We start from the raw sequence: 26,808 nt of genomic DNA on the forward strand, positions 1-26,808 counted from the left end.
TAATTTTTTATTATTTAGTCATTGAAATTAGTTACTCAAGAATTAATATAAATTATTAAATTATAAGTTTTTAAAAAGCTGTTATGAATACTGTTATGAACTGCTACAATTTTTGTCCAAAAAGCTTTAAGAATTATTTAGCAATTGCAATTAATTGCTTGATAATTAATTACTAACTACTACTAACTGCTTAATAACCCCTATGAATTATTTATTAACTACTACTAACTGCTTATTAAACACTATGAATTATTAAGTAACTACTATTAACTGCTTAATAACCACTATGAAATACGTATTATTACTAACTGTATTCAACACTATGAATTATTAAGTAACTATTATTAACTGTTTAATAACCACTTTTAATTATTTATTATTTATTAGTACTACTAACTGCTGAGTAACCATTATGAAATATGTATTATTACTAACTGCTTATTAAACACTGTAAATTATTAACTGCTTAATATCCACTATGAATTATTTAGTAACTACTATTAACTGCTTAATAACCACTATGAATTATTTAGTAACTACTATTAACTGCTTAATAACCACTATGAATTATTTAGTAACTACTATTAACTGCTTAATAACCACTATGAATTATTTAGTAACTACTATTAACTGCTTAATAACCACTATGAATTATTTAGTAACTACTATTAACTGCTTAATAACCACTATGAATGATTCATTAACTACTATTTTGAATAACTTATTACATGTTATAAACTGTTATTAACTGTTATGAATTATTTAGCAACGTCTATTAATTGTTCTCTGAATATTTCAGTAACTACTATATATTGTTCAATGACGTTTAAAGGGTTAAAATAAGCAGTAAGATCACACCACACACACACACACACATGCATGCAGACTTCACACACCACCCCCTTCCCCATGCTTCATTTACACCCCCCCCAACACACACACACATCCCTCCACCCTATAATGCTCACCACCTTATCTGTCAATGCTGCTTAAATAATGTAATTAATGACTTAATTAACATTTCCATAATCTATTTTAATAAATCTCAGGCTGTATAATGAGAGATGCCAGGCTGCAGGCGATGGCGTGCGGGAATGTGCAGTGCCGCGCTGCTCACGGGGGGGTGGATTGAGGATGGAGGGTGAGGGGGGGTTGTGGGGGGGGGTTGTAGGCTCATCTGGATGGGTCTGGACACTCTGTGTCAGTGGACGGTAGCGCTTGGCGGTTGATGGTGCTCTGGCAGGGAGCTGGACCCTAACAAATGTCATGCGACTTGCTGGCGATGCAGGATGAAGGACCTGTGGCGGTGTTCTGTCCCGACTCGTCAGCGGGCGGGACGTCACTTCCCTGCCCCCCTCAGTCTGGGATATGGACCACGTCACGAGCCCTTATTGAATAACCGACATGAATTATCTCAGTAACTACTATGAATTGTTCAAAAACTGTGAAAATGAAGAATACAATAAACACTATGCATATCCTGCAGTGATATATCACTCTCAAATACAGTGTAAAACTGCAATATATAGTAAAAAAAGATTGTTACGTAAATCAAATCAACAGTAATCATATATTAATAAATGTAGAATTTAGTTTTCTTTAGGTTTTTTTGGTCTATTTGAACTCCATTTGACTATTAGTAATTACTCAGTAATTACTCAGTAATTACTACAAACTATTCAAAAACTTCTATTAAATATACAGAAACTACTATGAACCGTTTTTTTAACCACTATGAATTATTAGTGTGTGAGTCTTAGTGAATTGTGGAGGATACACAGGCCCTTATTAAATAACCTTAGTAACTATGAATAGTTCAGAAACTGTTATAAAGTATTCAATTAACACTATGCATTTACTCAATTAGTAAATTCAAATTGCAGTTTAAAACTGCAATAAATAATAAAAAAGATCCAAAAAATGTTACATTAATCAAATAAACAGTAATTGTATATTAATATATGTAGAATTGAGTTTTCTTTAGGTTTTTTGGTCTATTTGAACTCTATTTGAGTATTAGTAATTACTCAGTAATTACTACAAATTATTCAAAAACTTCTATTGAATATGCAGAAATTACTATAAACTGTTTTTAATGAATTATTAGTGTGTGAGTCTTAGTGAATTGTGGAGGATACACAGGCCCTTATTAAATAACCATAGAAGCTATGAATTGTTCAAAAACTGTTATAAAGAATTCAATAAACACTATGCATTTACTCAGTAAGTAAATTCAAAAGCGGACAGTGATAAATCACTGCCAAATACAGTATAAAACTGCAATAAATAATAAAAAAAAATGTTACATTAATCAAATAAACAGTAATTGTATATTAATAAATATAGAATTCAGTTTTCTTTAGGTGTGTTATCTATTTGTCTATCAGAAACTTCTATTGAATATACAGTAACTACTATAAACTGTTTTTAACCACTATGAATTATTAGTGTGTGAGTACACAGTACACTGAACTGTGGAGGATACACAGGCCCTTATTAAATAACTATATAAATTGTTCAAAAACTGTTATAAAGGATTCATTAAAAACTATGCATTTCTTCTGTAAGTAATATACATTTCTCAATAGCTGTTACAAATAAATGCTATTAAATAATTGCTATTAATAATACAATTCTTACTTTAAATGAGTCAAACACAGCCATAAATAATACAGTAACTACTATGAATTATTCATTAGATACTATGAGTTGTTTTTAATCCGTTATTAATTATTGGTGTATGAGTCTGAGTGAGCGGTGGGAGGTACTCAGGCCGAGCGACACACGGAAACATCCATCTGACATAAATCTCGAGAAAAACACGCAGTCAACAACTATCTTACATAACGCAGCTCACAACAGCGCAGATCTGCAGCGACTGCGATCGGGAATAAACGCTGTGTACACAACATTCACCATCACATCACATCCACATCACTGCTCACTCAGGTTTAATGCTCATAAACTACAGCCTCATTGTTTCATTGTTGTTTCATTGTTCAGATTTCACATTAATACCATAATATTTACTGCTTATGCTTTTGACTTCAATATAAAATAAATACAAAATATGAAAAAAAGTATTCAAATAATTCAAATACCTTTTGTTTTACAAGTATTAACTATTATTTTATTAAACTATTATATATATCAAAAAAATATAAAGTTATAAAGTTGTTATTAATGCTGGGATTAACACTTTCAGACCAGAATTATGTTCCAGAGATGGAAAAATATAAGTGCTGTTTTCTGTCTGTACTGTAAACAAAATAAGACACTACTATCCTAAAAAAAATAAATAAATAATAATAAAAAATAAACTTTTGTATTATTACTATTTTCTTTTTTGTATTTGGGGGGTCTAATCTGACTTTTTGAAGGGAACTGAGGGTAAGTTACACAGTTTACAAAACATTAATTGGTATTGGCTGTGTTGATGAATCACTGTCAAATACAGTATATAATTGCAGTAAATAATACAAAAACCCAGATTGTTAAATTAATCAAACAACCAGTAATTGTATATTAATATATGTAGAATTTAGTTATTATATGTGTTGCCTATTCAAACTTCATTTGCAGTTTTATTATTTTTATTATTATTGTTTTATAAAATAATGCTATATTTTTTGCTACTCAATTTAGGTCAAAGGTAGCCCTGATGTAAAAAGGTAAAAAGGTCAAAGGTTCAAATACGAGGCAGTCCTGAATGAGGACCTGAAGCCTGCAGGCCTCATCGGCGGCATCTGGCTAAAATTGTCTGGAATTGTAATGGAATTACATTGGAATTGTAAAGTGTAATGACTTTTTTTATTTTTTATTTAATACAATAGCGTACCCTCTGCCATCACCCTTGTTAAACCAGTATGGTCTGGTAATTTAAATAAAATACCTCAAATACTCAAAAAAGACCAAAAGTGCAACAAGATACAATTACTATGGTCAAATTTTATTAAATAATTCACACAGAATAAAAATGGCTGGTTCCCAGACTAGTGTAGAACAAGAAAGGGCCCAATCAATGATAAATTTTATGCTCTAATTTAATTATATAAAAAAGCACCTATTACCCGTCAGATTTTGACAATGTATCCACAGCAAACAATATAACAGCACCCTCATAAAACACAGTGTCACACACTAGAGTAAAAGCGACCATCAATATATTCACACCACTGCAAACTACAGCCTCAATGCATTAATAACCCCCAAAATATCCAGCACTACTCACAGGGACCCATAAATAAGAAACTGAGCATAGAATATTAGTTAAATGTTGCTTCACAATCAAAAATACAAAGGATTTCATGTTTTAATGAATCCCTAAAATCCCTAAAAGTAAAAGTACCTTTACTTTGCTAAAATTCTACTCACGTAAAAGTAAAAGTACCCATCTAAAAATGTACTCGAGTAAAAGTAAAAAGTACTCAATTTAAAATTTACTTTGAGTAAAAGTTACATAGTTACTTTTAATTATTTGATGTGAATAAAGTAAAAACAAATCATAAATTAAATCGTTTTTAAAGAACTATTACTCCACATAATAATTTGGACCTTTCAGACAGTATTTGTTAAGACCACCCCATAAAACAAATGGCATAGGTTTCTGATCCATTTTTTTTTCTTTACTGTTAAAAAGTTATGGTCATATATGTTACTATAAACTGTATTGTTATAGTTTTACAGCTATTTACATTTTACAGGTGACCCTCATTTACCATGGGATTGAAGGCCTTAACACAGTAAAGACTCTAATTTAAAGTATGCATCTACACCGGACTTTCCTGACTCTGCTGATGCTACTGTATTCCCGCTCTCCCAGTTACTGATTGTTTGCACCTGGTCTGTTCTATATAAATACCCACCTGTTTTCTCTGTCTGTCACCGAGTATTGAATCTAGTTATCTAGCTCTTCTACAACGCATTTCCTTTATTTTTGCCTTTGTTTTTGACTGTTACTGCATCTATAAAGAGTCTTGATTTATGTTATTTTATCAGCTTTATTTTATTCCATAAAATATTTAAACAATTCAGAGAAAGAATGAAAATGATCCAGACTGTCCACATCATCAGAGCCTGCACTGACCCTCACAGGCCTTATCTCTGACTGGAACAGAGATCACACCCTCTATCTACAGTATTTACCGGCCTGAGGGATTAACACCAGTGTCTACTGCACGGACATGAACCCTGCAGGCCTCAACCACTGTTCCCAGCAGCACTACCAACACACGCTCACCACCATATTCCCAATTAATACCACATGCCCACTGCCCAGTGCAGTTTATAAATTCCATTATAAAAGCATTCAGCAGGCAGACGCTTTATAAAGTGTTTTACTGGTACAGTAGGTGTACTGTAAGAGCAGCGCTAGTCTATATCTGGCTCCCAGCCAGAAACACACCTTTAAACACACTCAGTTATTCAGTAAAAACAAGATTTTATTGATGCTAAACTGAAAATTACAAACCAAAACAGCCTCATCTGCTGTTTGATGGGTTCTGAATAAATTAATTCCCATTTTTTATCATTAATAAATAATTTTTAAAGGAATATATGGAACACTTGAGACATTAAGCCTCCAAAATCTTGTCAAGTAAAGTAAAGCATCAATATGTACATTGGCATGCCAAAAGTCATGGGATAGCAGTTTGTAAATTTCAGTAAGTGCTCATGCAAGGTGACGTGAATTATGGGAGGTCTGATAGTGGCTGCAGATGGATAAAGTGTCCCAAGTGTACTGGGAATAAACGATTAAAGGCTAATATTACCATACATACAATATTTAGCTTCTATGGGACATGGCAAAAGTCATGGGATACTATACTACAAGCTTAAAATATCAGCTTCACATTCATTGTGATGCTCCTCTGACTGTAATAGGGAGGAAAGTATCTCTTGATGTATATAATAGTGCACTTTTTGTACTCATGTTGTAACTCAAAATTGTATAAAATCTTGTAATAAGTCAAAAAGTCAAAGTCAAAGTGGTTTTTATTGTCATTTCAGCTATATACAGAGTACACAGTGAAACGAAACAACGTTCCTCCAAGGACCATGGTGCACATAAACACAGTGTAGACAGAACAATAGTGCAACAGTACAAAAGTGCAGACAGACAATACAACACAATACAGACAAAGAATAATAAATAACAATTTACTTTACTTCCTCAATTCAAAGCTTTTTTCACTTTACATGGGTCAGTCCCTAAGCTGTCTGCCTGCTCTGGATCACGTAATTATCTAGCTCTTCTACTATGTGTCCCACTTTATTGTTTGCTTCCATTGCCGACCTATTTTTGTATTTCTGACTATTCTATTGCTTTGCCACTTTTATGCTGAACTTTCTGTGTATAGCCCTGTTTTTGCTTGACTACGCTTTGGTAAGTTGATAACATTTTCTGTTATACTATTATTGACCCTGCCTGTCATGTACTACTCTTGAAAGCAAAACATTCTTACCCAGAGAAATGGCTATGGTCTGAACTACAGTTATGCCTATATCATTGAGTGCTTGTGAAAGGCTACTGCTAGATTAATTTATATTAAGGTTAGCGCTTAGACTATTTAAATGTCTTACTTTAGTAGAGCTTTAAAACATTTGTAGTCTGCAAAGAATTTTAAGAACAGACATATTTTTGTTTGGGTGGATATGTTAAGTTTAGCTCCTTCAATGACAAATGAAGGTGGGGGATATACAGGTGCATCTCAAAAAATTTGAATATGATTGAAAAGTTATACTATTTCAGTAATTTAGTTGAAAATGTGAAACTCATATATTACATAGATGTATTAAACACAGAGTGATCTATTTTAAGTGATTTTTTTTTTCTTTTATTGTTGATGATTGTGGCTTACAGTCAATGAAAACCCAAAAATCAGTGTCTCAGAAAATTAGAATATTATGTAAGACCAATTGGTGGTTTTGGCAGTGTGGGCAGTGTGCCAAGTCCTGCTGGAAAATGAAATCCGCATCTCCATAAATGTTGTCAGCAGAGGAAAGCATGAAGTGCTGTAAGATTTTGTGGGAAAACAAAACTGCACTGACTTTAGACTTGATAATAAAACACAGTGGATCAACACCAGCAGATGACATGTCTCTTCAAACCATCACTGATTGGTGGAAACTTCACACTAGACCTCAAGCAGTTTGGACTGTGTGTCTCTCCACTCTTCCTCCAGACTCTGCTCCCTTGATTTACAAATGAGTACAAAATTATCTTGTTTAGATGTTTGGTTATGATCTGAAACTGATGTGCAGATGCAATTCGAGTTACTTCAGGTAGAAAATGTGAGGTCATATTTTTAATCTCCACCTACCTGGAGACAAAAGCCTCCCGTCACCGGCCCTTTCCTGAATTTTCCTCAATTAATAACAAACCATGACAAATAAATAGGCAGCTTGGTGTTCAGAAAGAAGAGCTGAAAGGTCAGGAGGCATGTGGGGGGTGTGGGGTGGGGGGGCTGTTTCTGTGTTTTCCTAAATGCTTGTCTGCAAGCGCTTTTCCAAAGGTTAAGATGTCATAAGCTCAGAAGGATGCTGAGTTGAGGAGGTATGTGTGTGTGTGCGTGTGCATCTGTGTGTGTGTGTGTGTGTGTGTGTGTGTGTTTTGCCGTGACTGAGACACACACTGACAGTCTGCAGCAGGGCACTGGCACACTGCTGGCGGCACGGGGACCAAGCAGCAGAACACACACACACACACACACACACAGGCTTGTAAGTTGTAATTGTAATTGCTTGTTAGACACACAGAGAAGGTTCTTCGGAGAGAGAAAGAGACAGTAGGACTGCACCAATCTGTCTTATTTAAGCTCTTTACGATACATCATTTTTGTGCATCGTTTGATACCCAATACCAATTAAATACCACAGTTAATATTAATAAAAATTGATACAAATTAATAAAGAATTAAGCTCACCATGTAGGAGAGATGTAAGGCATCAGGATTGACTTCAATATTATTTTAATAATATTATAAAACAAAATATATGAAATTAAAACATAAATATAATATATATATATATATATATATATATATATATATATATATATGACTTAATTTATGGAAACAAGTACATTTTACCATTTTACAGTTTTTTCCTGAAGTAAATTACTCGCTGATAATTAATGATGCTGATATTTTAGTGATGCACTTTTCAGACAGACTAAGTCTTACTCTTGTCTATGATACGTATATGTATCATGTTGGTGGTTTTCTCTAAACCTGAGTTATAAAGCCTAGAAAAGCTGAAATGCTAGAAGCCAGGCACCGCTGATTTAAAACCACAATGCTAACAGACAGAGCAGCCTGCCTCAGCAGGGCTGGAGCAAAGTAGCTGCAGTTTTAACTTCTGTTTTTCTAAGCTGGATTACTCACTGATAGTTAATGGCAGGTCACAGTGTTACACACTTTACATACAGTACATACAATTAGCCAGAGCTGGCAGAGAATTAAAGCCACAATGCTAACAATGCCGGTTCTGGTGGAAACAGGAGAGTTGAGGTGCACATTGAATTCTGCTGTGATTTGGGCAGCCGTGGTTTTATGTTTTTTGGATACAATCTGGCTTAGCACCTGAACATCCCTTTCAGACAGCTTTCTCTTGCATCCACAGTTAATCCTGTCGGATGTGGTTCGTCCTTCTTGGTGGTATGCTGACATTGCCCTGGATACCGTGGCTCTTGATGCATCACAAAGACTTGCTGTCTTGGTCACAGATGCTCCAGCAAGATGTGCACCAACAATTTGTCCTCTTTTGAACTCTGGTATGTCACCCATAATGTTGTGTGCATTGCAATATTTTGAGCAAAACTGGGCTAATTGAACCTTCGCACTCTGCTCTTACTGTTGCAATGTGCAGTTAAGGAAGATTGGCCACCAGGCTGGTCCAATTTAGCCATGAAACCTCCCACACTAAAATGACAGGTGTTTCAGTTTCACTGTCCAACCCCTGTAGGTGCTGGAGAGACTGAGAAGAAGAATGAATGACTGTAAAGGGGTGAGGGGGTGAGGAGGTGCCAGGACGTAAGAGAGACTGTTCATTACCCTACAACAAAAGCTTCAGTAAACACCACCATATTAGCCCTGAGAGAATATGACCCAGGCCTGACCTAGACCCTCCCTCAGGTCCTGTACCCTTACCGCTTCACTGGTAATTGCCCACTGATTGCCCTCTGATTAACTTTGTGGTCTCTCCAACATATTTGCACCAATCGAGTCATATCAGCTGAGCATCATGGACATTGTAGCCAAGGGTAATGGAGTTAGATCCAGGGATTGCACCAAGAAGAGCTTGGCTAGTGTCGGAAAAATGACTATAAACGTATGTATTTTTCAACATTTATTGATTTATATTTTTCTCCAATCTTTTTCTCTTATTTAGCAAGGCTGATTGCCCCACCCATTGAGCTGCTGCTCAGCTGTGTATCCTCCATCACACATGTGAAGTCAGCCACCACCGCTTTTCAAACTGCTTTTGATGCAACATTGCCAAGAACCATCACAGCATATTTGGAGGAAAGCGCAGCGACTCAGTTCTACCACATTAGCTTACAGATGCCTTGTGCTGATCGACATCACCCTAGGAGTGCTGAGGGGAGAGAGTGCCATCTACCCTCCTAGAGAGAGAGCAAGGCCAATTATGCTCTCTAAAGGCTCCAGCAGCGAATGGCAAGCTGCATAATCAGGATTTGAACCAGCAATCTCATTAGATGTCCATAGTGACCGCTTTATGCTACTGGGCCATGTGTGTACATTTAAGCGCAATTCATGTCAAGAGTAAGCTTACATAAATATTGCAATATCCCCCAAGATAAGAGCAGCAGCCAGCTGCACCATATCAACTACCTAACAACCATTATGCACAAACTAGCAAAACCTTAACAACCATATGGAATCCCATATGTGATTCTCATAGGAAACCACTTTAGTTGTGCAATTGTTTCCTACAGAAGATGTACTTTTCGTGGTTTTCCTGTTTTTAAGACTTGGGACGCCAGCTCATTCAATGATCCTTTCAAAATCAATGGTATTAAAAAAGAGTTTAACCAGCTTGTGTTGGAGCACCTGTTTTTACTGTCCAGGAAAGACTTTCCACTAGATTGTTGATTTGATTTTTTATTTTTTATTTTAGAATTGATGTGAGAATTCGTTTGCGTTCAGGAGTGTTAGAGAGTTGAAAATGTTGAATGATCACCACCCCAACCTTATCCTTAACCCCCCAGTTTATTGGATGGAGCTCCATTACTCCAGAGAATACAGTTCCACTGCTCCACAGCTCAAAACTGTGGGCTTTCTACCACTCTATAACTCACGTCTGGCATTAAAAATAGTGCCAATAGCTTTATGTCTGTTTATCTGCTCCAGATACTCATATTATATTGGATAATGTGTCTTCTCAGGGACTAGACATGCTAGCAGAACGTCTTTCCTGGATAGTAGAGACATTATTAAAGTATTGCCAAGTGAGTGGATAATGGGTGGATGCTGTGGTGTTTCTAGGGTGTTCCCATGGTGTTCAAGAATTTTGATATGGTGTTCCTAAATGGTTGCTAGATGTTGGTTTTGCATTGCTAGGTGGTTGATGTACCGTTGATTTTGGAAAATACAATGAATAAGTATGTGTCCCAACTTTTTCCACATAGTGTATATAGACTAAACTTTCATTGTTTTATTTTAACTGAAAACTAAATTGATTAATAAGAGCTTTGTGTCAGCATTTGGGTTTCAATTCCCAACCGTACACCAGAAAGGAGGCATTTCTAATGAAGTGGCTGCTAAGTGCATTTAAAAACCTTATATAAACATGAACGAGTTTCCTGTTATAAAACGACACCTCATTAATGTGAGGATGATGACAGCGTGAACATAAGCAGATCACCAGCGTAAGTAAAATAATATTAATTCTTTAACAACCTTCAAAACTATTTACGTAATAAAAGCAGTGTTGCTGTATGAGGTCTGTACGGTCTGGCCTGCTACCACCTCCATTACTGCCACTTAGGGAAAGTGTGAGTGTGAATGCCACAGCTGGCTCAGGGCTGAATCTAGGCCTGCTAACAAGCTAACGCTAATGTTTATTTGCAAGTCAGAACCATAGAACCCTGTTCTGAAACTGGTTCTCTATATCTGCTTGTCTCGTTTATGGCTTTACACTTTGGTTGCAGAACTGCAGAGTTCATTCTGAGGGCCCTATATTAGTGATCTATAGTGCACCGGTCAATTGCGGATCGTGCAACTGGATTTAGGGCGTGTCATTGTGTCTATGGTATCGTGAGGGCACAAAAAAGTTGCCTTGTGCAGCTCAAAACACTGAAAAAAAGGCATGAACTAATTCTCTTAATTAATCATGGGTGTGTTTTGGGCATAACGTGAAATAAACCAATCAGTGTTTTACTTTCCATTCACTTTAAGAGCCAGGTGAGCTCTGACTTTGGCACGTTCGCATCTTAACAGCGAGGCGTTTTGTGGGTCTCAGCCACCAAAATAGAAACACACTAGAAATTTTCCTGAACACAGCTCACTTCCAGACTACCACACCCATTAGAGTAGATTTATTTCTAAAATCGAACGCTATTTTGATAACACAGGTGCAAGGCATGAAAATAGACCTTTGACGGGGTGTAAGATAGCAAAGAGCATTGCAGTGAGCCTTGCACAGGGTGTACGATAGGGCCCAAACTGTTTTTAACTGTGGTTTTCTACAATATATCCACTTTCAGAGCAAGAACCATTTCAGACACAGCCTATTTACACCAAGTACGACTTTTTTAGCCAAAGAAAGAATGCAATTTGGCAAAATTAGAAACTGTAACATTAGAAACTCTATAGTTCTTGGAAGTTTCCATTTTTTCTTTCCTGCTTTATGTCCACTACAATTTATCAGGACAAAAGTATAAAACTTAATTATTTTTGTGTTTAATTTGTTTTCAAGGGGATGGTTTAGAAATACCCAAACCTGTACCTGTATATGCTGTGAGGTGCTATCTTGTGAGTGAGTTTGGTTCTACACTGGTCATCATGGTCATGGCAAGGCGAGGTGAATTATGGGCTAATACTACCATCCACAGTGGACAGTGTAGTGGATGGTAATGAGGGTGACTGGCGGCATCTGGCTAGAATTACTGGTGTGAACATACGAGTGACAGAAATCACATCTGCTGTATGTTCAATGCAAAAGAGCCCACGTACAGTACACATTCCACCGTGGTGACCAGTGGTTGATATGGTATCCCACACGATTGCTATGGTTTAGGGTTCATTGTTGCTAAGCTTGCAACCCAATGATGTACAGTATCAAGTGGTTGCCCAGGTGGTGCCAAGTGGTTGCTATAGGTGGCTGCTCTGATATTTATGGTGGTCACTGTGGTGTTGCTAACCAGTTCTATGTTGTTGCTTTGATCTTACCAAGTGGTTCATGTGAAGTTGTTAAGTTGTTTACAGGCGGTTTTGCAGTGTGCATGCTTAATAATAATATCATTTTCAAATTTTAAATTGGGTGAACAAATCTTAGTGCTATAAAAGTAACCAAAATTACTATAAAAAAGATTTAATTCTTTTAATAATTTAATTATAAATTATATAATAATATTCAATAATGACATGTACTGACCTTATATTGTATACAAATATTGACTGAAGAATATTAAAACTCTTTTTATTTCAAATTTGATTTTTAAACGTACACTCATTGTATGCGATATAATAGACATAATTAATTTCCAAAGTGATTGCATTTTTATTGGACTATATTCCTTAAAAATAAATGTGAATTTCATATATTTATTTATTTATTTATTTATTTTAATTAACTGTCTTTTGTACAAAAAGTCATGGCACAGGAACTAGCATTATCACTTAAAAAAAGTAAAAAAGTTGCCAAACATCATGAAAGCTAAAGAGCACTGCACTGATCTGTGGGATATGTGGGCGGGGTCTCCTGCAATAAAGGTGGATGTGATTTGTTGTTTCAAAAACAAACAAACAAACAAATAAACAAACAAGATGTTTCACATGGACAATTCTAGCCAGGCGTCATCAGCCACCATCATTGCCACCCACTGGTTCAAATAAATGTATTTAAATGCTTCTCTGGAGTGAATCCATAGCAGAGGCATTGCTTATTATTGCTAAATATCTTACTTAGTGTGTTCAGTGTTGTTTTGTAAATTAAATCAGGGCACATTTATATAAATCAGTGTTGTAATGTTCTTCAGGAATTATAGGCTTTTCCTAGAACTGCAGCTCCAGTCAAAAATGGGATATACTGACTCACACAAACATCATCTGCCCCTCCAGCTAGACCTGTTCTCAACTCCGCTGCTTTACAAGCCCGGCCTGACCACCACTGCCCCCGCCTGCGTGCTCCTGCGCCCGCCTGCAGCCGCGGCCTGCTGCTCCTCTGCAGCTCTTTAACATGTTGTTTAAGCATAAACCAATTTCCTGCCGTAAAATTACAGCTCATTAATGTGAGGATGATGAGGGCTGGAGCGGCAGCAGATTAGCAGCGCAGCCGTGATATTAATTACCGCCGCATTCTTCACCCCCGAAAACTCTTTAATAGGAAAACTTATGAGCGTTTTTGCTTGATTACAAACAGCCCCCGATTGTTCACTTTTCCCCTCTTAAACAATGAAACGAGCGGAACGCAACGAAATAACAAAGAGAAGAATTACTGTACATGTCACAATTTTTAATTTCCCATGTTAGCGCGGAAAGGGGCCCGGGGCCGTGTAGTATTTACATCCCTGTTTCCGTAAATACCGCCTTTCACGTTGAATCTGCTGAGCGGCCTCAGTTAGGGAGAAGTCGAGCTGCATTCCTTTCCATAATGAATACAGCGCAGGGTTGAGCGTGTTTACGCCAGGAATTTAATGCATTATTTACAAGTCGCAGGCTAATAAAAGCAGGTCTGCTCATTTGCTAATGATTCAGGCCACCCGGGGCATTATTCCAATTACTTATATTGAAAATATCAGAGAGAGAGAAAGAGAGAGAGAGAGAGAGAGAGAGAGAGAGCAGATCCTGTTTTCAGTTTAATTGAAATGATTTAGTCCACATGTATGCAGACACACTGACAAAAAATATTCTTTAACATAAATTGTTGAGTTATTCATCTTTATTAAAAAAACGGTATTATTCTCATTTAATTAAATATTTTTGAGTTATTTTAACTTCCAGTCATATTCACTCAAAGTTCATCAAACGAACTACTTACGAACATGCATTTTCTAGTATTTTAAGTCTATCAGTTCATTAAATTTCTGTAATAAAACAGCATTTACATTAGTTCATAGTTGAGATATCTTAATCGCTCTATTCCTCTATTCCTCTGTCTACATTAAAACACAGAAAACAGAGCCTTTATAAATCTCCAGCTTGTAGTACATTGTAAAAAAAAAAGCTATTTTTTAAAAAAAACAAACACAAAAAATATCAGTTGGATTTTTTTTAAAGAAACAAAGGTAATGTTTTGCACTGACATTTTAAGTAGATTTTTATCAATACAGTGATGTTTTAAATGAGTTAACCTAACTACTTTTATTTTCCTAATTAAAGTCTGTAATAAGTAGCATATTTTAAAGTTTTACTCTTATAAATAGTTTTTTTTTAGTATTTAAATACTTTTTAAAATGTTAACTGAAATGGCATTCAGTTAACAGCTGTGCTGAACTTATTAAGGGTTAATTACTTAAATTTCTTGCCTCTTAATGTGTTTGAGAGCATCAGTTGTAAAGTAGTGAAGAGGTAGAGTTACAGGTATACAGTAAAAGGCCTTATTTGAGTAATGTTCTAATCCAGATTATTATATTCTCATTCAATCAGAAAATAAAATCAAGAAATCATTTTCTGATATAACAGGGGAACTGGAAGTGGTCAGAATCTCCATAAAAAGCTCTGGTGAGTGTTGGACCCGTGGTTCTCTCTTTCTGTGATCTCATTGGCTGTATGTAGCAGCTGCTCCTGACTTGTAGTCGCCGACTGAGTCAGATATTAAACATGTTAAATATTTGCCAGGCGTCTGCAACTCGTCGGTGATCAGTCAGCGAAGGATCGGCGAGTGTCTTTCAGTAGTTCACTATATGCGACAGCGCGAGCACTGAGTGATCCTTCATTTCCCTCCAAACAGAGTTTTTGTCGGCGACTGAAAAACTGGCCCAAAATCGTGTAGTGTGAACCTGGCATAAGAGAAACTTCATACTTTGGATCACTTCAATGTTTATTTACAATAAAGAGAAGGTTTTTCCAAACTTTTGGCTAGTACTATACATCTAATGTACAGGTCCTTCTAAAAAAAATAGCATATTGTGATAAAGTTCATTCTTTTCCATAATGAAATGATAAAAATTAATTTTCATATATTGTAGATTCATTGCACACCAACTGAAATATTTCAGGTCTTTTATTGTTTTAATACTGATGATTTTGGCACACAGCTCATGAAAACCCCAAATTCCTGTCTCACAAAATTAGCATATCATGAAAAGGTTCTCTAAACGAGCTATTAACCTAATCATCTGAATCAACGAATGAACTCTAAACACCTGCAAAAGATTCCTGAGGCTTTTAAAAACTCCCAGCCTGGTTCATTACTCAAAATCACAATCATGGGTAAGACTGCCGACCTGACTGCTGTCCAGAAGACCATCATTGACACCCTCAAGCAAGAGGGTAAGACACAGAAAGAAATTTCTGAACGAATAGGCTGTTCCCAGAGTGCTGTATCAAGGCACCTCAGTGTGGCAGAAAACGCTGCACAACGAGAAGAGGTGACCGGACCCTGAGGAAGATTGTGGAGAAGGGCCGATTCCAGACCTTTTGGGACCTGCAGAAGCAGTGGACTGAGTCTGGAGTAGAAACATCCAGAGCCACCGTGCACAGACGTGTGCAGGAAATGGGCTACAGGTGCCGCATTCCCCAGGTCAAGCCACTTTTGAACCAGAAAAAGCGGCAGAAGCGCCTGACCTGGGCTACAGAGAAGCAGCCCTGGACTGTTGCTCAGTGTGGCTCATTGCAGAAAATAATGACTTTATCACAATATGCAATTTTTTTTTAGAAGGACCTGTATACTGTTAAGCACTCTGTAAAATCTGATGACATTTTAGATTAAATTTATGCAGAAATATTAAACATTCTAAAGCATTCACAAACAGTTAAGCACTACTATAATATATATATATATATATATATATATATATATATATATATATATGTGGTAATTAAGGTTGACGGTTAAGTGTTAAATCTAAATACAGTAACTAAGAGCTTGTCATCACATTAATGCACAATGTGAAGAGCTGAAAGAGCAAATGAGACGTTTTGACTCAAAAACAAGTGCATTTATGAATCAGTTCTCACAGGAGAATAACAGATACAATAAAACAATTTTGTATTGTGTTTTATTCCATTGTTGACAACAAAAGCCAGGTATTAAAACGGAGCTGGAAAAGCAGAAAGGCGGCCCTAAAGACATGAATTACACATTCGGCTCAGAAAATGACAGTTATTAGGAAACTCTGCACTGTGGAAAGTCTGATATAATCAAACAGAGAAAGCTATAGTTATTATATTATTGGATTTGTATATTGGAGTTATTTTCTGAAACCTGCATTCATACAGGGTTGTGAAGAAGCACTGAGTTCACTAGTATACTTTCTTGTATACATTGGTGAAAAAAGTGAAACTTTCTGGAAGGTGTGTGTCCTGTTACATCTAATGTAAAACGAAAACACATTTTTTTCAAAACATGGTGGTGGTAGTGTAATGGTCTGGAGCTGCTTTGCTGCTTCAGGGCCTGGACGACTTGCTGTAATAAATGGAACCAGAAATTCTGCTGTTTACCAGACTATCCTGACAAAGGAGAATGTTCGGCCATCTGTTCGTGACCTCAAGCTTAGGTGTGCTTGGGTTCTGCAGCAGGACAATGACCCAAAGCACACAAACAAGTCCACCTCCGAATGGCTTAAAAAACCAAACAAAAATGAATTCTGATTGCAATTCTGTGGCATGATTTTAAACAGGATGTTTATGCTCGAAAAACCCTCAAATGTGTCTGAATTAAATAATTCTGTAAAGAAGAGTGGAACAAAACCCCTCCACAAAGATGTGAAAAACTTATTGCTAGTTATCAGTAAAGCTTGACTGCAGTTATTGCTGCCAAAAGTGACACAACCAAGTTATTAGGTTTAGGGGTAAATACTTTTTAAAACAGGGCTAGACTAGTTTGGATTTTTTTTGTCCTTTAATAAATATAATTATCATTTAAAAAGTGTTTTTTTAATATTTACATAGGTTATCTTTGTCTGATATTAAAGTTATTTATTTAATAATCAGAACAATATCAGTATGACAAAAAATAAGCGGGGTCTGTTTCAATAAATGTTGATATGATTTTTGATTTATGAGTAGCTTGTCTATTCACAGCTTTACTTAAATATTTTAAAAAGGTTTTAATAAAAATTATTAATAATTATTAAATTATTAATTTAAAAATATATATATCAAACGACTTCATAGTGACTTTACAAGAAAAAAGAAATCATCAGATTTTCTGTCAATATGTTTTAAATTGTGGAAAGAATATAAACAAAACAAAAAGCATAACATGAATAAAAGAAAATACAGTAATTTTATATTTGTATATTTGTTGATTTAACCCTTTCAGACCTGAATTATCTCCAGTGATGGACAAAATAATGTAAGATTGCTGAAGATTATTTTTGTCCGCAATGCACAGAAAAGGAGACTCTAATATTCTACTATAACATGTATGCAGCAAATAAATCAAATTTACTAAAATATTTAATAGAATTTTTTTCTTTCTTTCTTTTGGAAGCCTAAGTGTAAAATTTTACATTTCATATTGACCTTTTTATTTCATAAACCACCCCTAAACATAACAAATATAAAAAAAAAAAAAAACATGATTAAAACGTTTACAAAATAGCTACTTTAGTTACTTTGCCTTTTCCAGTGCAGTGGGTGGGGCTACATTACTGTTTCATTGGTTTAAACTAGCTGATTGGTTGGTTCATGGTCTGTTCTGATAAACAACAGCTCTCAAATAGTGTTATGAGTAACGTAACATATAAAATAAAGAAAATATATAATGTCTTTTGTAATGTAGGCAGGATCAGAAAGGGTTAATGTTCACTATTAAGTAATAAAGTACACTGCATCACATGTTCTGTGATGATCCAATAGATCAGCAAACTAAAGTCACTGGCCACACCCATACACACTCTAATTAAACCCACTGCTCTTCTAGAAAACAAAGCTTTTTATAAATCAGAGGGAAATTGGCGAGCCTCTCTCCAGCTGGAGTTATTCTTAGACTTCATCTTCATGAGAACCTTTATCTTACTCAGAGCATTCAAGCAATTAATTGCCTAATATGGGCATCCTAATATAGCCCCTTTCCCCCTCATTACCACAGCACAGCTCTCGTTAAACTGAGTGTCCATGCATGTCCAGCCAGAGCGCTCTCCTGTTACCATCAGCTCAGACTGCAGGACCACACATGGCCGAGCTCAGGAGGACACACAGCTGAGGGGTCTTCAATAATGTACGTTTAATATAGGGATGGTTGGTCTATTGTTCAATAGGTAGTTTCCTATAGTGTGTATTCAATTGCATCTTTTATACACACTATGGAGGTCCTAGAAAGGTCTTTAATTAGTACAGAACTTAATGCTCAATAAATATGTAAACAAGCTCCAAAAAGGGAGACTATAGGTAAAAGGTCAATCACAATAATGTCAATTTGCTATTTGCAAAAATTGAGGATTTTGTTTTAGCCTCCTGTTCACATAAAATGATGGTTTGGTTTGGTTTAGTTTTGCTTGGTTTAGTTTGGGTAGGGGTTGGGTTTAGTTTTTTGGGGGGACTGGATTGGTTGGGTTGTGTTGGTGTGGTTTAGTTTGTTCTGGATAGGCTTGTTTTTTGGGGGGATTGTCTTGTATTGTATTGTATTGTATTGGTTGAGTTGGATTGGATTGGCTTGGTTTAGTTGGATTGGGTTGTGTTGGTGAGGTTTGGTTTGTTCTGGATTTTTTTTTGGGGGGGGGGGGGCATTGGATTGGATCGGTTGGGTTGGGTTGGATTTGCATAGTTGTGTTGGGTTGTGTTGGTGTGGTTTGGATTGGTTAGTTTTTTGGGGGCATTGTGTTGGACTGGATTAGCTTGCTTGGGTTGGGTTGGGTTGGGTTGGATTGGGTTGGTTGGGTTGGATTTGGATGGTTGTGTTGGTGTGGTTTGGTTTATTCAGGATTCAGGTTTGTTTTTTGGGGGCATTGGATTGGACTGGATTAGATTGGTTGGGTTGGGTTGGGTTGGGTTTGGTTGGGTTGGATTTGAATGGTTGTGTTGGGTTGTGTTGGTGTGGTTTGGTTTGGTTTGGTTTGTTCCGAATTGTTTTTTGGGGATTATTGGTTGGGTTGGATTGTGATGGTGTGGTTTGGTTTGTTCTGGATTGGTTTGTTTTCGGGGCTTTGGATTGGACTGGATTAGATTTGTTGGACTGGATTGGGTTGGATTGGTTGGGTTGGGTTGGGTTGGGTTTGGATGGTTGTGTGGGATTGTGTTGGTGTGGTTGGTTTGTTCTGGATTGGTTTGTTTTTTTAAGAGATTGGATTGTTTGAGTTGGGTTGGATTTGGATGGTTGTGTTGGGTTGTGTTGGTTTGGTTTATGCTGGAGTTTAAGTGTGGTATTATAGTGAGTGCAGATGGGTGATGGGACATTCAATTTCCAAAGTTCAAAGTAGGGGCATTTAACAAACCTCAATCCACACACTATCACATGTGTATTGAGAGTACATCATAGAAGGCTAATATTACTGGCTAGAATTATGCCTGGCTAAAATTGTCCGTGTGAACAGACAAGCGACAGAAATCACATCCACAGGCATATCCCACAGGTCAGTGCAGTGTTCTTTATCTTCAGTAAAATGTCAAATATCATGGGACAGGAATTAGTATTGTGTATATTTACTTACATACATGCACTAAATCCAAATCACTCCAAAGTTGATACAAATCTGGAATCTTAATCGTAATAGATGAAGTATAATTGATCCTCTTATTTCACAGTTAAATCTTTTTTGTTTTGTACCTCATACCAGCCTCGTACCCCCCTGCATTCAACCCTTCCCCACCCTGCCCCCACCCTGTCTGCCCTAATGAAGACATCTCAATCTGGTAGTGAGTTAAAATCCTATTTCTTCCTCCATATTAGGCTGGAAAAAGCAGAAAGATTGTTATGCATGGAAATTGCACTGCAGTATCTCAGGGGCCCAAGCAGCATGAGGGGGGTTTGAGGGGGGATCAATGCAGCTTTTAATTTTACCCCTCATTGATCATGTCAATAGTGCGCATACCTTTCACAAGCAGTAGAAAACCAGCTCATATTTCTGGTCTGAGCTCTCAGGCCCTAATGACTCGTCTGAAAGTCTGCGCCATTACTGTCCAATCCTTTACAAACAGATTATACAATTAATATGGAGCATTAAAAAACTAAAAACTATGTTCTTTTGGAACATATAAAGGTGTAGTTAAAAGATGTAAATGATTTATCCACGTGAACACACAGGCGCACTATGAGTGTGTGTGTATGTGGTGGATATTCAGTGCAGTGCCGTGGCTCATTGCTTCGGTGATTACAGCTGTGGAGGTGCGGAGGTAAACTGAGTCTCGGAGTTATAGAGAGGAAAAGGTGTTTATAGAAATCTAATCAAATTTATCTCAACTTAATCAAGCTCTCGCAAATACTTCATGCAGCAGTGGCCTGCGACAAATACAGCACACACACACACACACACACACACTAGGGGACTAGTAATACACACGTGTTTGTATTACATGTAGCAAAGTTTCTTATTTTTTTAAGTGAAGTAATTTAGTGAAATGTATTCATCCTTTAGATGAAGATATTTTATCTTAGTTAGTTTGGTTTTCAGTTTGGTTTGGTTGGGTTGGGTTGGGTTGGGTTGGGTTGGATTGGGTTGGATTTGTTTTGTTTTGGTTTGTTTTGGTTTGGTTTGAATTAGTGTGGAATGTTTTTTTTTTGTTGTTTGTTTTGTTTGGTTAAGTTGGTTTGGTTGTCTTGGATTGGTTAGTTTTGGTTTGGATTGATTTATCTTGGTTTGGTGTGTTTTGGGTTGGGTTGGCTTTGATTAGGTTTGGTTTAGGGTTGGTTTAGTTTGGTTTAGGGTTGGTTTAGTTTGGTTTGAATTGGTATTGGTATAGAATGTGTTGGGTTGGGTTGGCTTTAATTTGGTTTGGTTTAGTTTGGTTTGGTTAGGTTTGATTTAATTTGGTTTGGATTGATTTGTCTTGGTTTGGTATGTGTTAGGTTGAGTTGGCTTTGATTTGGTTTAGGGTTGGTTTAGTTTGGTTTTGTTCAGAATTATTTATCTTGGTTTGGAAGGTGTTGGGTTGGCTTTAATTTCGTTTAGTGTTGGTTTGGGTTGGCTTTGATTTGGTTTGGTTTAGGCTTGGTTTAGCTTGATTTTCGTTAGTTTTAGTTTGTATTGGATTGTTTTGATTTGTCTTGATATAGTTTGTGTTGGGTTGGGTTGGCTTTGATTTGGTCTGGTTCAGGGTTTAGTTTTGGTTAGTTTTCTTTGGGTTGGTTTGGGAAGGGTTGGGTTTGATTTGGTCTTGGTTTTGTTTGTGTTGGATTGTTTTGTTTGAGGCTGGGTTTGCTTTGCTTTGCTTTGGTTTGAGGTTGAGTTGGGTTGTTTAAGTTTGGTTTGGTTCGGCTGGAGTTTGCTTTGCTTTGCTTTGCTTTTGTTTGTTTTGGTAGGATTTGGTTTAATATGTCTTTGTTTAGATAGATGTTGGCTCAAAGCAGCTTTACAGCCACTTAAAGTAACTTAAATAGCTGAATTCTGCATTTATTAGAAGAGGTGTCCACAAATACCTGGACATACAGTGATTTGTTCTTGTGGAGAGCAAGAAGTGTTTATATCCCCTCTGTCTGTCTCTCTCTCTCTCTCTCTCTCTCTGGTACAGCGGTGTGCTGAAGGCTTGCGGGCAGTGTCACATGTTTTATTGTCATCTCTGCAATTAGACAGGCACAGATGTGTGCACCTCCTGGCAACCCCAAAGCCCCAACCACCAAATTAATTTCACCCCCCGCACCCCCTCTCTCCTGCACTCCAGAACAAGTTCCACAAGAGGGGCGGGGCTTCTGTCTCTGGGGAATTCCCCCTATACAGGTGTCCTGCTGTATGAGAAATAGTTATGGACGTGTCTGAGTCACTCTACTTGACTTTATCAGCCTGTTTTACACTGCCTTGAATAATTTTGGAAAAATTGTTCTGCATGCTTTTTTTTATATATTTATTTATTTATATTGAGTTCAATGCTGTTTAGCCTTTGTAATCTGGCATAGATGAAACCGAAACTTTACGTGAAGCGCAGCTCTTTATCACATGAGCCTCAAAATAAATGAACCTACAAATAATTCAGATTTGGTGAGAAAATATGGGTCCGGATTTGAGCCACTTTACCGGCAGTGTGAATGTAGCACTAAGTATATGTTATTACAGCAGGTAAAAGTTACCCAAAAACAATTTACTAGTGTGAACAGCAAATAATAAAGATTGGAAATGTTGAGAAATCTAGATTTGGGTCTTTTTTATCTGCTGCAAAAACATAGCCTTAGTGTGATATTCCCACTGTAGATAAATTGGAAAAATAAATCTTGTTTTCTCAACAAACCCGATTTATTTGTAGGTTGTTCACATTTGGCCTTTTTAATGTGATTTATTTCCATTTACATGCCAAATATCTCTATATGTATTGAATTTTAATACTACATTTAAAAAGTGGCCGAAGAAACAATGAATAAGCAGATGTCCTAATATGTTTGTCCATATAGTGTAGAAAAAAAAAACTGGACACTTTGAGACTCACCTGACCAGCAGGGTTTCGGTCAGCAGGCCAAAGCAAATAGCAGCGGTTCTGAACAGTGCGTGAGGAGGGGGGTTCTGGAAGGCTGTTAACATGCGGAACACTGTATATGGTACCAGGGCCAGCAAGACCACGCCCACAACCATCACAGGCCATGTCTGCCACTGGCTGGCCAAAGTCCTCCATGCGGCCGTCTGACACTGCTCATACTGTTCAGAGAGAGAGAGACAGAGGAGAGAAAGAGTGAAGAGTTAGTTTGAGTTATTATCATTTATAGGCAGATTAGTTAAATAACTAAAGAAGTGGGTGGAGCTTCTGGACATGGTGAACATAAGGCTTGTGTTGTGTACAGTAAAGTTGTAAGTGGTATTAGTGAATATAGTAACTCTGTATTGTAGTAGAGAAGTGGGCAGAGCTTCTTCTGAACATGGTGATCATAAGGCTTGTGTTGTGTACAGTAGCACAGTTGTATGTGGTATTAGTGAATATAGTAACTCTGTATTGTAGTAGAGAAGTGGGCGGAGCTTCTGGACATGGTGAACATAAGGCTTGTGTTGTGTACAGTAAAATTGTAAGTGGTATTAGTGAATATAGTAACTCTGTATTATAATAGAGAAGTGGGCGGAGCTTCTGGACATGGTGAACATAAGGCTTGTGTTGTGTACAATAAAGTTGTAAGTGGTATTAATGAATAAAGTAACCCTGTATTATAGTAGAGAAGTGGGCGGAGCTTCTGGACATGGTGAACATAAGGCTTGTGTTGTGTACAGTAAAGTTGTAAGTGGTATTAGTGAATATAGTAACTCTGTAGTATAGTAGAGAAGTGGGCGGAGCTTCTGAAGATGATTAGAGATCACGGGGGTTCAGCTTAGGCTTGTGCTCTTGTGCTTTTCAAAGATTTAATGATATTATGGGCTGTAGGAGTTGAAATGTGAATCCCATCCAACATTTTCTCACGCATTTCTTACAAACTGGAGATCCTCTGACCATCTTATAATATTTTTGTATCTCATTACCAGCTCTAAACTGCCCCATACCAACGTTTTGCAATGTGTTACAGGCCTAAAATACAAGAATGGGTTTAAGTTAATAAATTAAATTTGAGACACATTGGTTTTTACTGTCTGGTATAGGATTTTCTTAAGTTATGTCACGTCCACAATGGCTGCCACTCGGGGGCCTTTAGAAAGGGGTCAAAATCTGGCTGTGAAACAAGGCTGTAGATGTTTTAAAAGTTATATGGTGTCAGAAACAAGGTGTAACCACACTGAATAGAACTGATAGCACGGACGAGGGGTTCAAATTTCCCTTTCAGTCAGAGCTGTGAGGCCGAGTCATTAGAGCTTTTGATTGGAAAACAAACAAAGCCCCTTTTGTTAGGAAGAACAGATCTGCTGATGAGAGCTAGTGGCTTCACACCTGTCCTTTCAACCCCCCCCTCACCCTCTCTCTCTCTCTCTCTCTCTCTCTCTCCCTCACCCTCTCTCTCTCTCTCTCCCTCCCTCTCTCCCTCACCCTCTCTCTCTCTCTCTCCCTCCCTCTCTCCCTCACCCTCTCTCTCTCTCTCTCTCTCTCTCTCTCACTCTCTTTCTCTTCCTTCAGGCGTGCAGTGCTCTGTTGTTACAACACATACAGGTCTCCACTTAACATCAGCACTAGCACCAGCAGGGCTTATAAAAACAGGGCAGGTTAGGCAGGTCTGTAGGTGTGTGTGTGTGTGTGTGTGTGCGTGCGTGCGCTCTATCGTTTCCCACCCTTAGGCATTTTATTTCTGATAGTTCTGACTCAGCTTGCAGGTGCTTTACAGACACCATATTCATATACAGTATAAAAGTAAAAATAGAAGGAAAAATAAATTATGTATTTTTATAAAAGGACAAAATCACAGACACTGTTCTCTTTTACAGTATTTTTCTACACAAGTGGCAAAGTTTTGGCAAATTCTTTTTACATAAAAAAACATTGGAGTTGCTCAAGTCAAATTGCTATGATGAAACAAAGCTTTTTTTTTTATAAATGATGATAAATCATTGTGTGCACATCTACATTGCATCAGATAATACCAAATACCTTTTTATTAGTGTCATAGTTTTTGCTTCTATACACAATGATCAACTATACACGAACGCCCAACAATTCCCCACTACCATGTACTACCCAACACTATCCTATACTCTCTATACTACCCAACACTACCCTATACTCTTAATATTACACTGCATTACCCAATACTACCATACACTATGCTATACTACTCATTACTATGCAATACTACCCAACGCTTACCTTATTTTCTCTATACTATCCAACACTACTCTAAACTCTCTATACTACCCAACACCAGTCTATATTCTCTATACTACCCAACACTACCCTAAACTCTCTATACTACCCTGTATTACCCAATACTACCATACACTACGCTATACTACTCATTACTATGCAATACTACCCAACGCTTACCTATATTGTCTATACTATCCAACATTACCATATACTCTCTATACTAGCCAACACTACCCTAAACTCTCTATACTATCCAACACCAGTCTATATTCTCTATACTACCCAACACTACCCTAAACTCTCTATACTACCCTGTATTACCCAATACTACCATACACTACGCTATACTGCTCATTACTATGCAATACTACCCAACGCTTACCTATATTGTCTATACTATCCAACATTACTATATACTCTCTATACTAGCCAACACTACCCTAAACTCTCTATACTATCCAACACCAGTCTATATTCTCTATACTACCCAACACTACCCTAAACTCTATATACTACCCAACACCAGTCTATACTCTCTAAACTACCCAACACTACCCTAAACTCTCTATACTACCCAACACCAGTCTATACTCTCTATACTACCCAACACTACCCTATACTCTTTATACTACCCTGCATTACCCAATACTACCATACACTATGCTATACTACTCATTACAATGCAGTACTACCCAACACTACCCAACGCTTCCCTATATTCTCTACACTACCCAACACTATCATATAATTTCTATACTACCCTGTATTACCCAATACTACCCAATACTATCCAACACTTCCCTATACTACCCAACACTATACTACCCAACACTACCATATACTCTCTATACTACCCAACATTACCCTAAACTCTCTATACCATCCAACACTACCATATTATTCTCTATACTTCCCTGTATTACCCAATACTACCCAATACTGTGCAATACTACTCAACTCGACACAACTCTTCCCAATACTATCTATACTACCCAACACTACCCTATACTCTCTATACTGCCCTGTTTTACCCAATACTACCATATACTATTCGATACTACCCAATACTATGCAATACTACCCAACGCTTCCTGATACTACCCAACACTACCCTATACTGTTTATACTACCCTGTACTACCCAATACTGTGCAACACTACCCTACACTACCGAACTCTTCCCTATACTCTCTATACTACTTAATACATCATAAATCATATACGATCTATACTACCCTGTATTACTCAATCTACCATATACCTACCATATACTATGCGATATAACCATAGTCTATACAATACTGTTACTGTTACTATACAGTACTGCTCAATACTACCACATATTATACTAAATTACCCAATAATAGTCAATACTATCCAACACTACACAATGCTTCTCTATACTTCCCAACACTACCCTATACTTTCTATACTACCCTGTATTAGCCAATAGTGCCATACACTACACAATTACACAACCAGAGAACCATATAAATATATACCATATACCATTTATACCATATAAAGGTCTACAAAAGATATTACCCAATACTACCATATACACAAATATACAAAATGATTGTGCCAAAAGAAGCCTGAGATAC

The 26,808-nt window shown here is 37.0% G+C and overlaps 1 protein-coding gene across 1 annotated transcript in view; it reads right to left on the reverse strand.

Annotated features, from left to right (window-relative positions):
* Positions 1-26,808, reverse strand: part of LOC103025947 (uncharacterized) — a 204,094-nt gene that overhangs the window by 11,467 nt on the left and 165,819 nt on the right. Inside the window, exon 4 of the mRNA XM_022675438.2 lies at positions 22,923-23,128. Within this exon, the coding sequence (XP_022531159.1) occupies positions 22,923-23,128 (206 nt within the window). The remainder of the gene's footprint in view (positions 1-22,922; positions 23,129-26,808) is intronic.

This window comes from Astyanax mexicanus, chromosome 5, assembly GCF_023375975.1.
Source record: "Astyanax mexicanus isolate ESR-SI-001 chromosome 5, AstMex3_surface, whole genome shotgun sequence".
NCBI lineage: Eukaryota > Metazoa > Chordata > Actinopteri > Characiformes > Acestrorhamphidae > Astyanax > Astyanax mexicanus.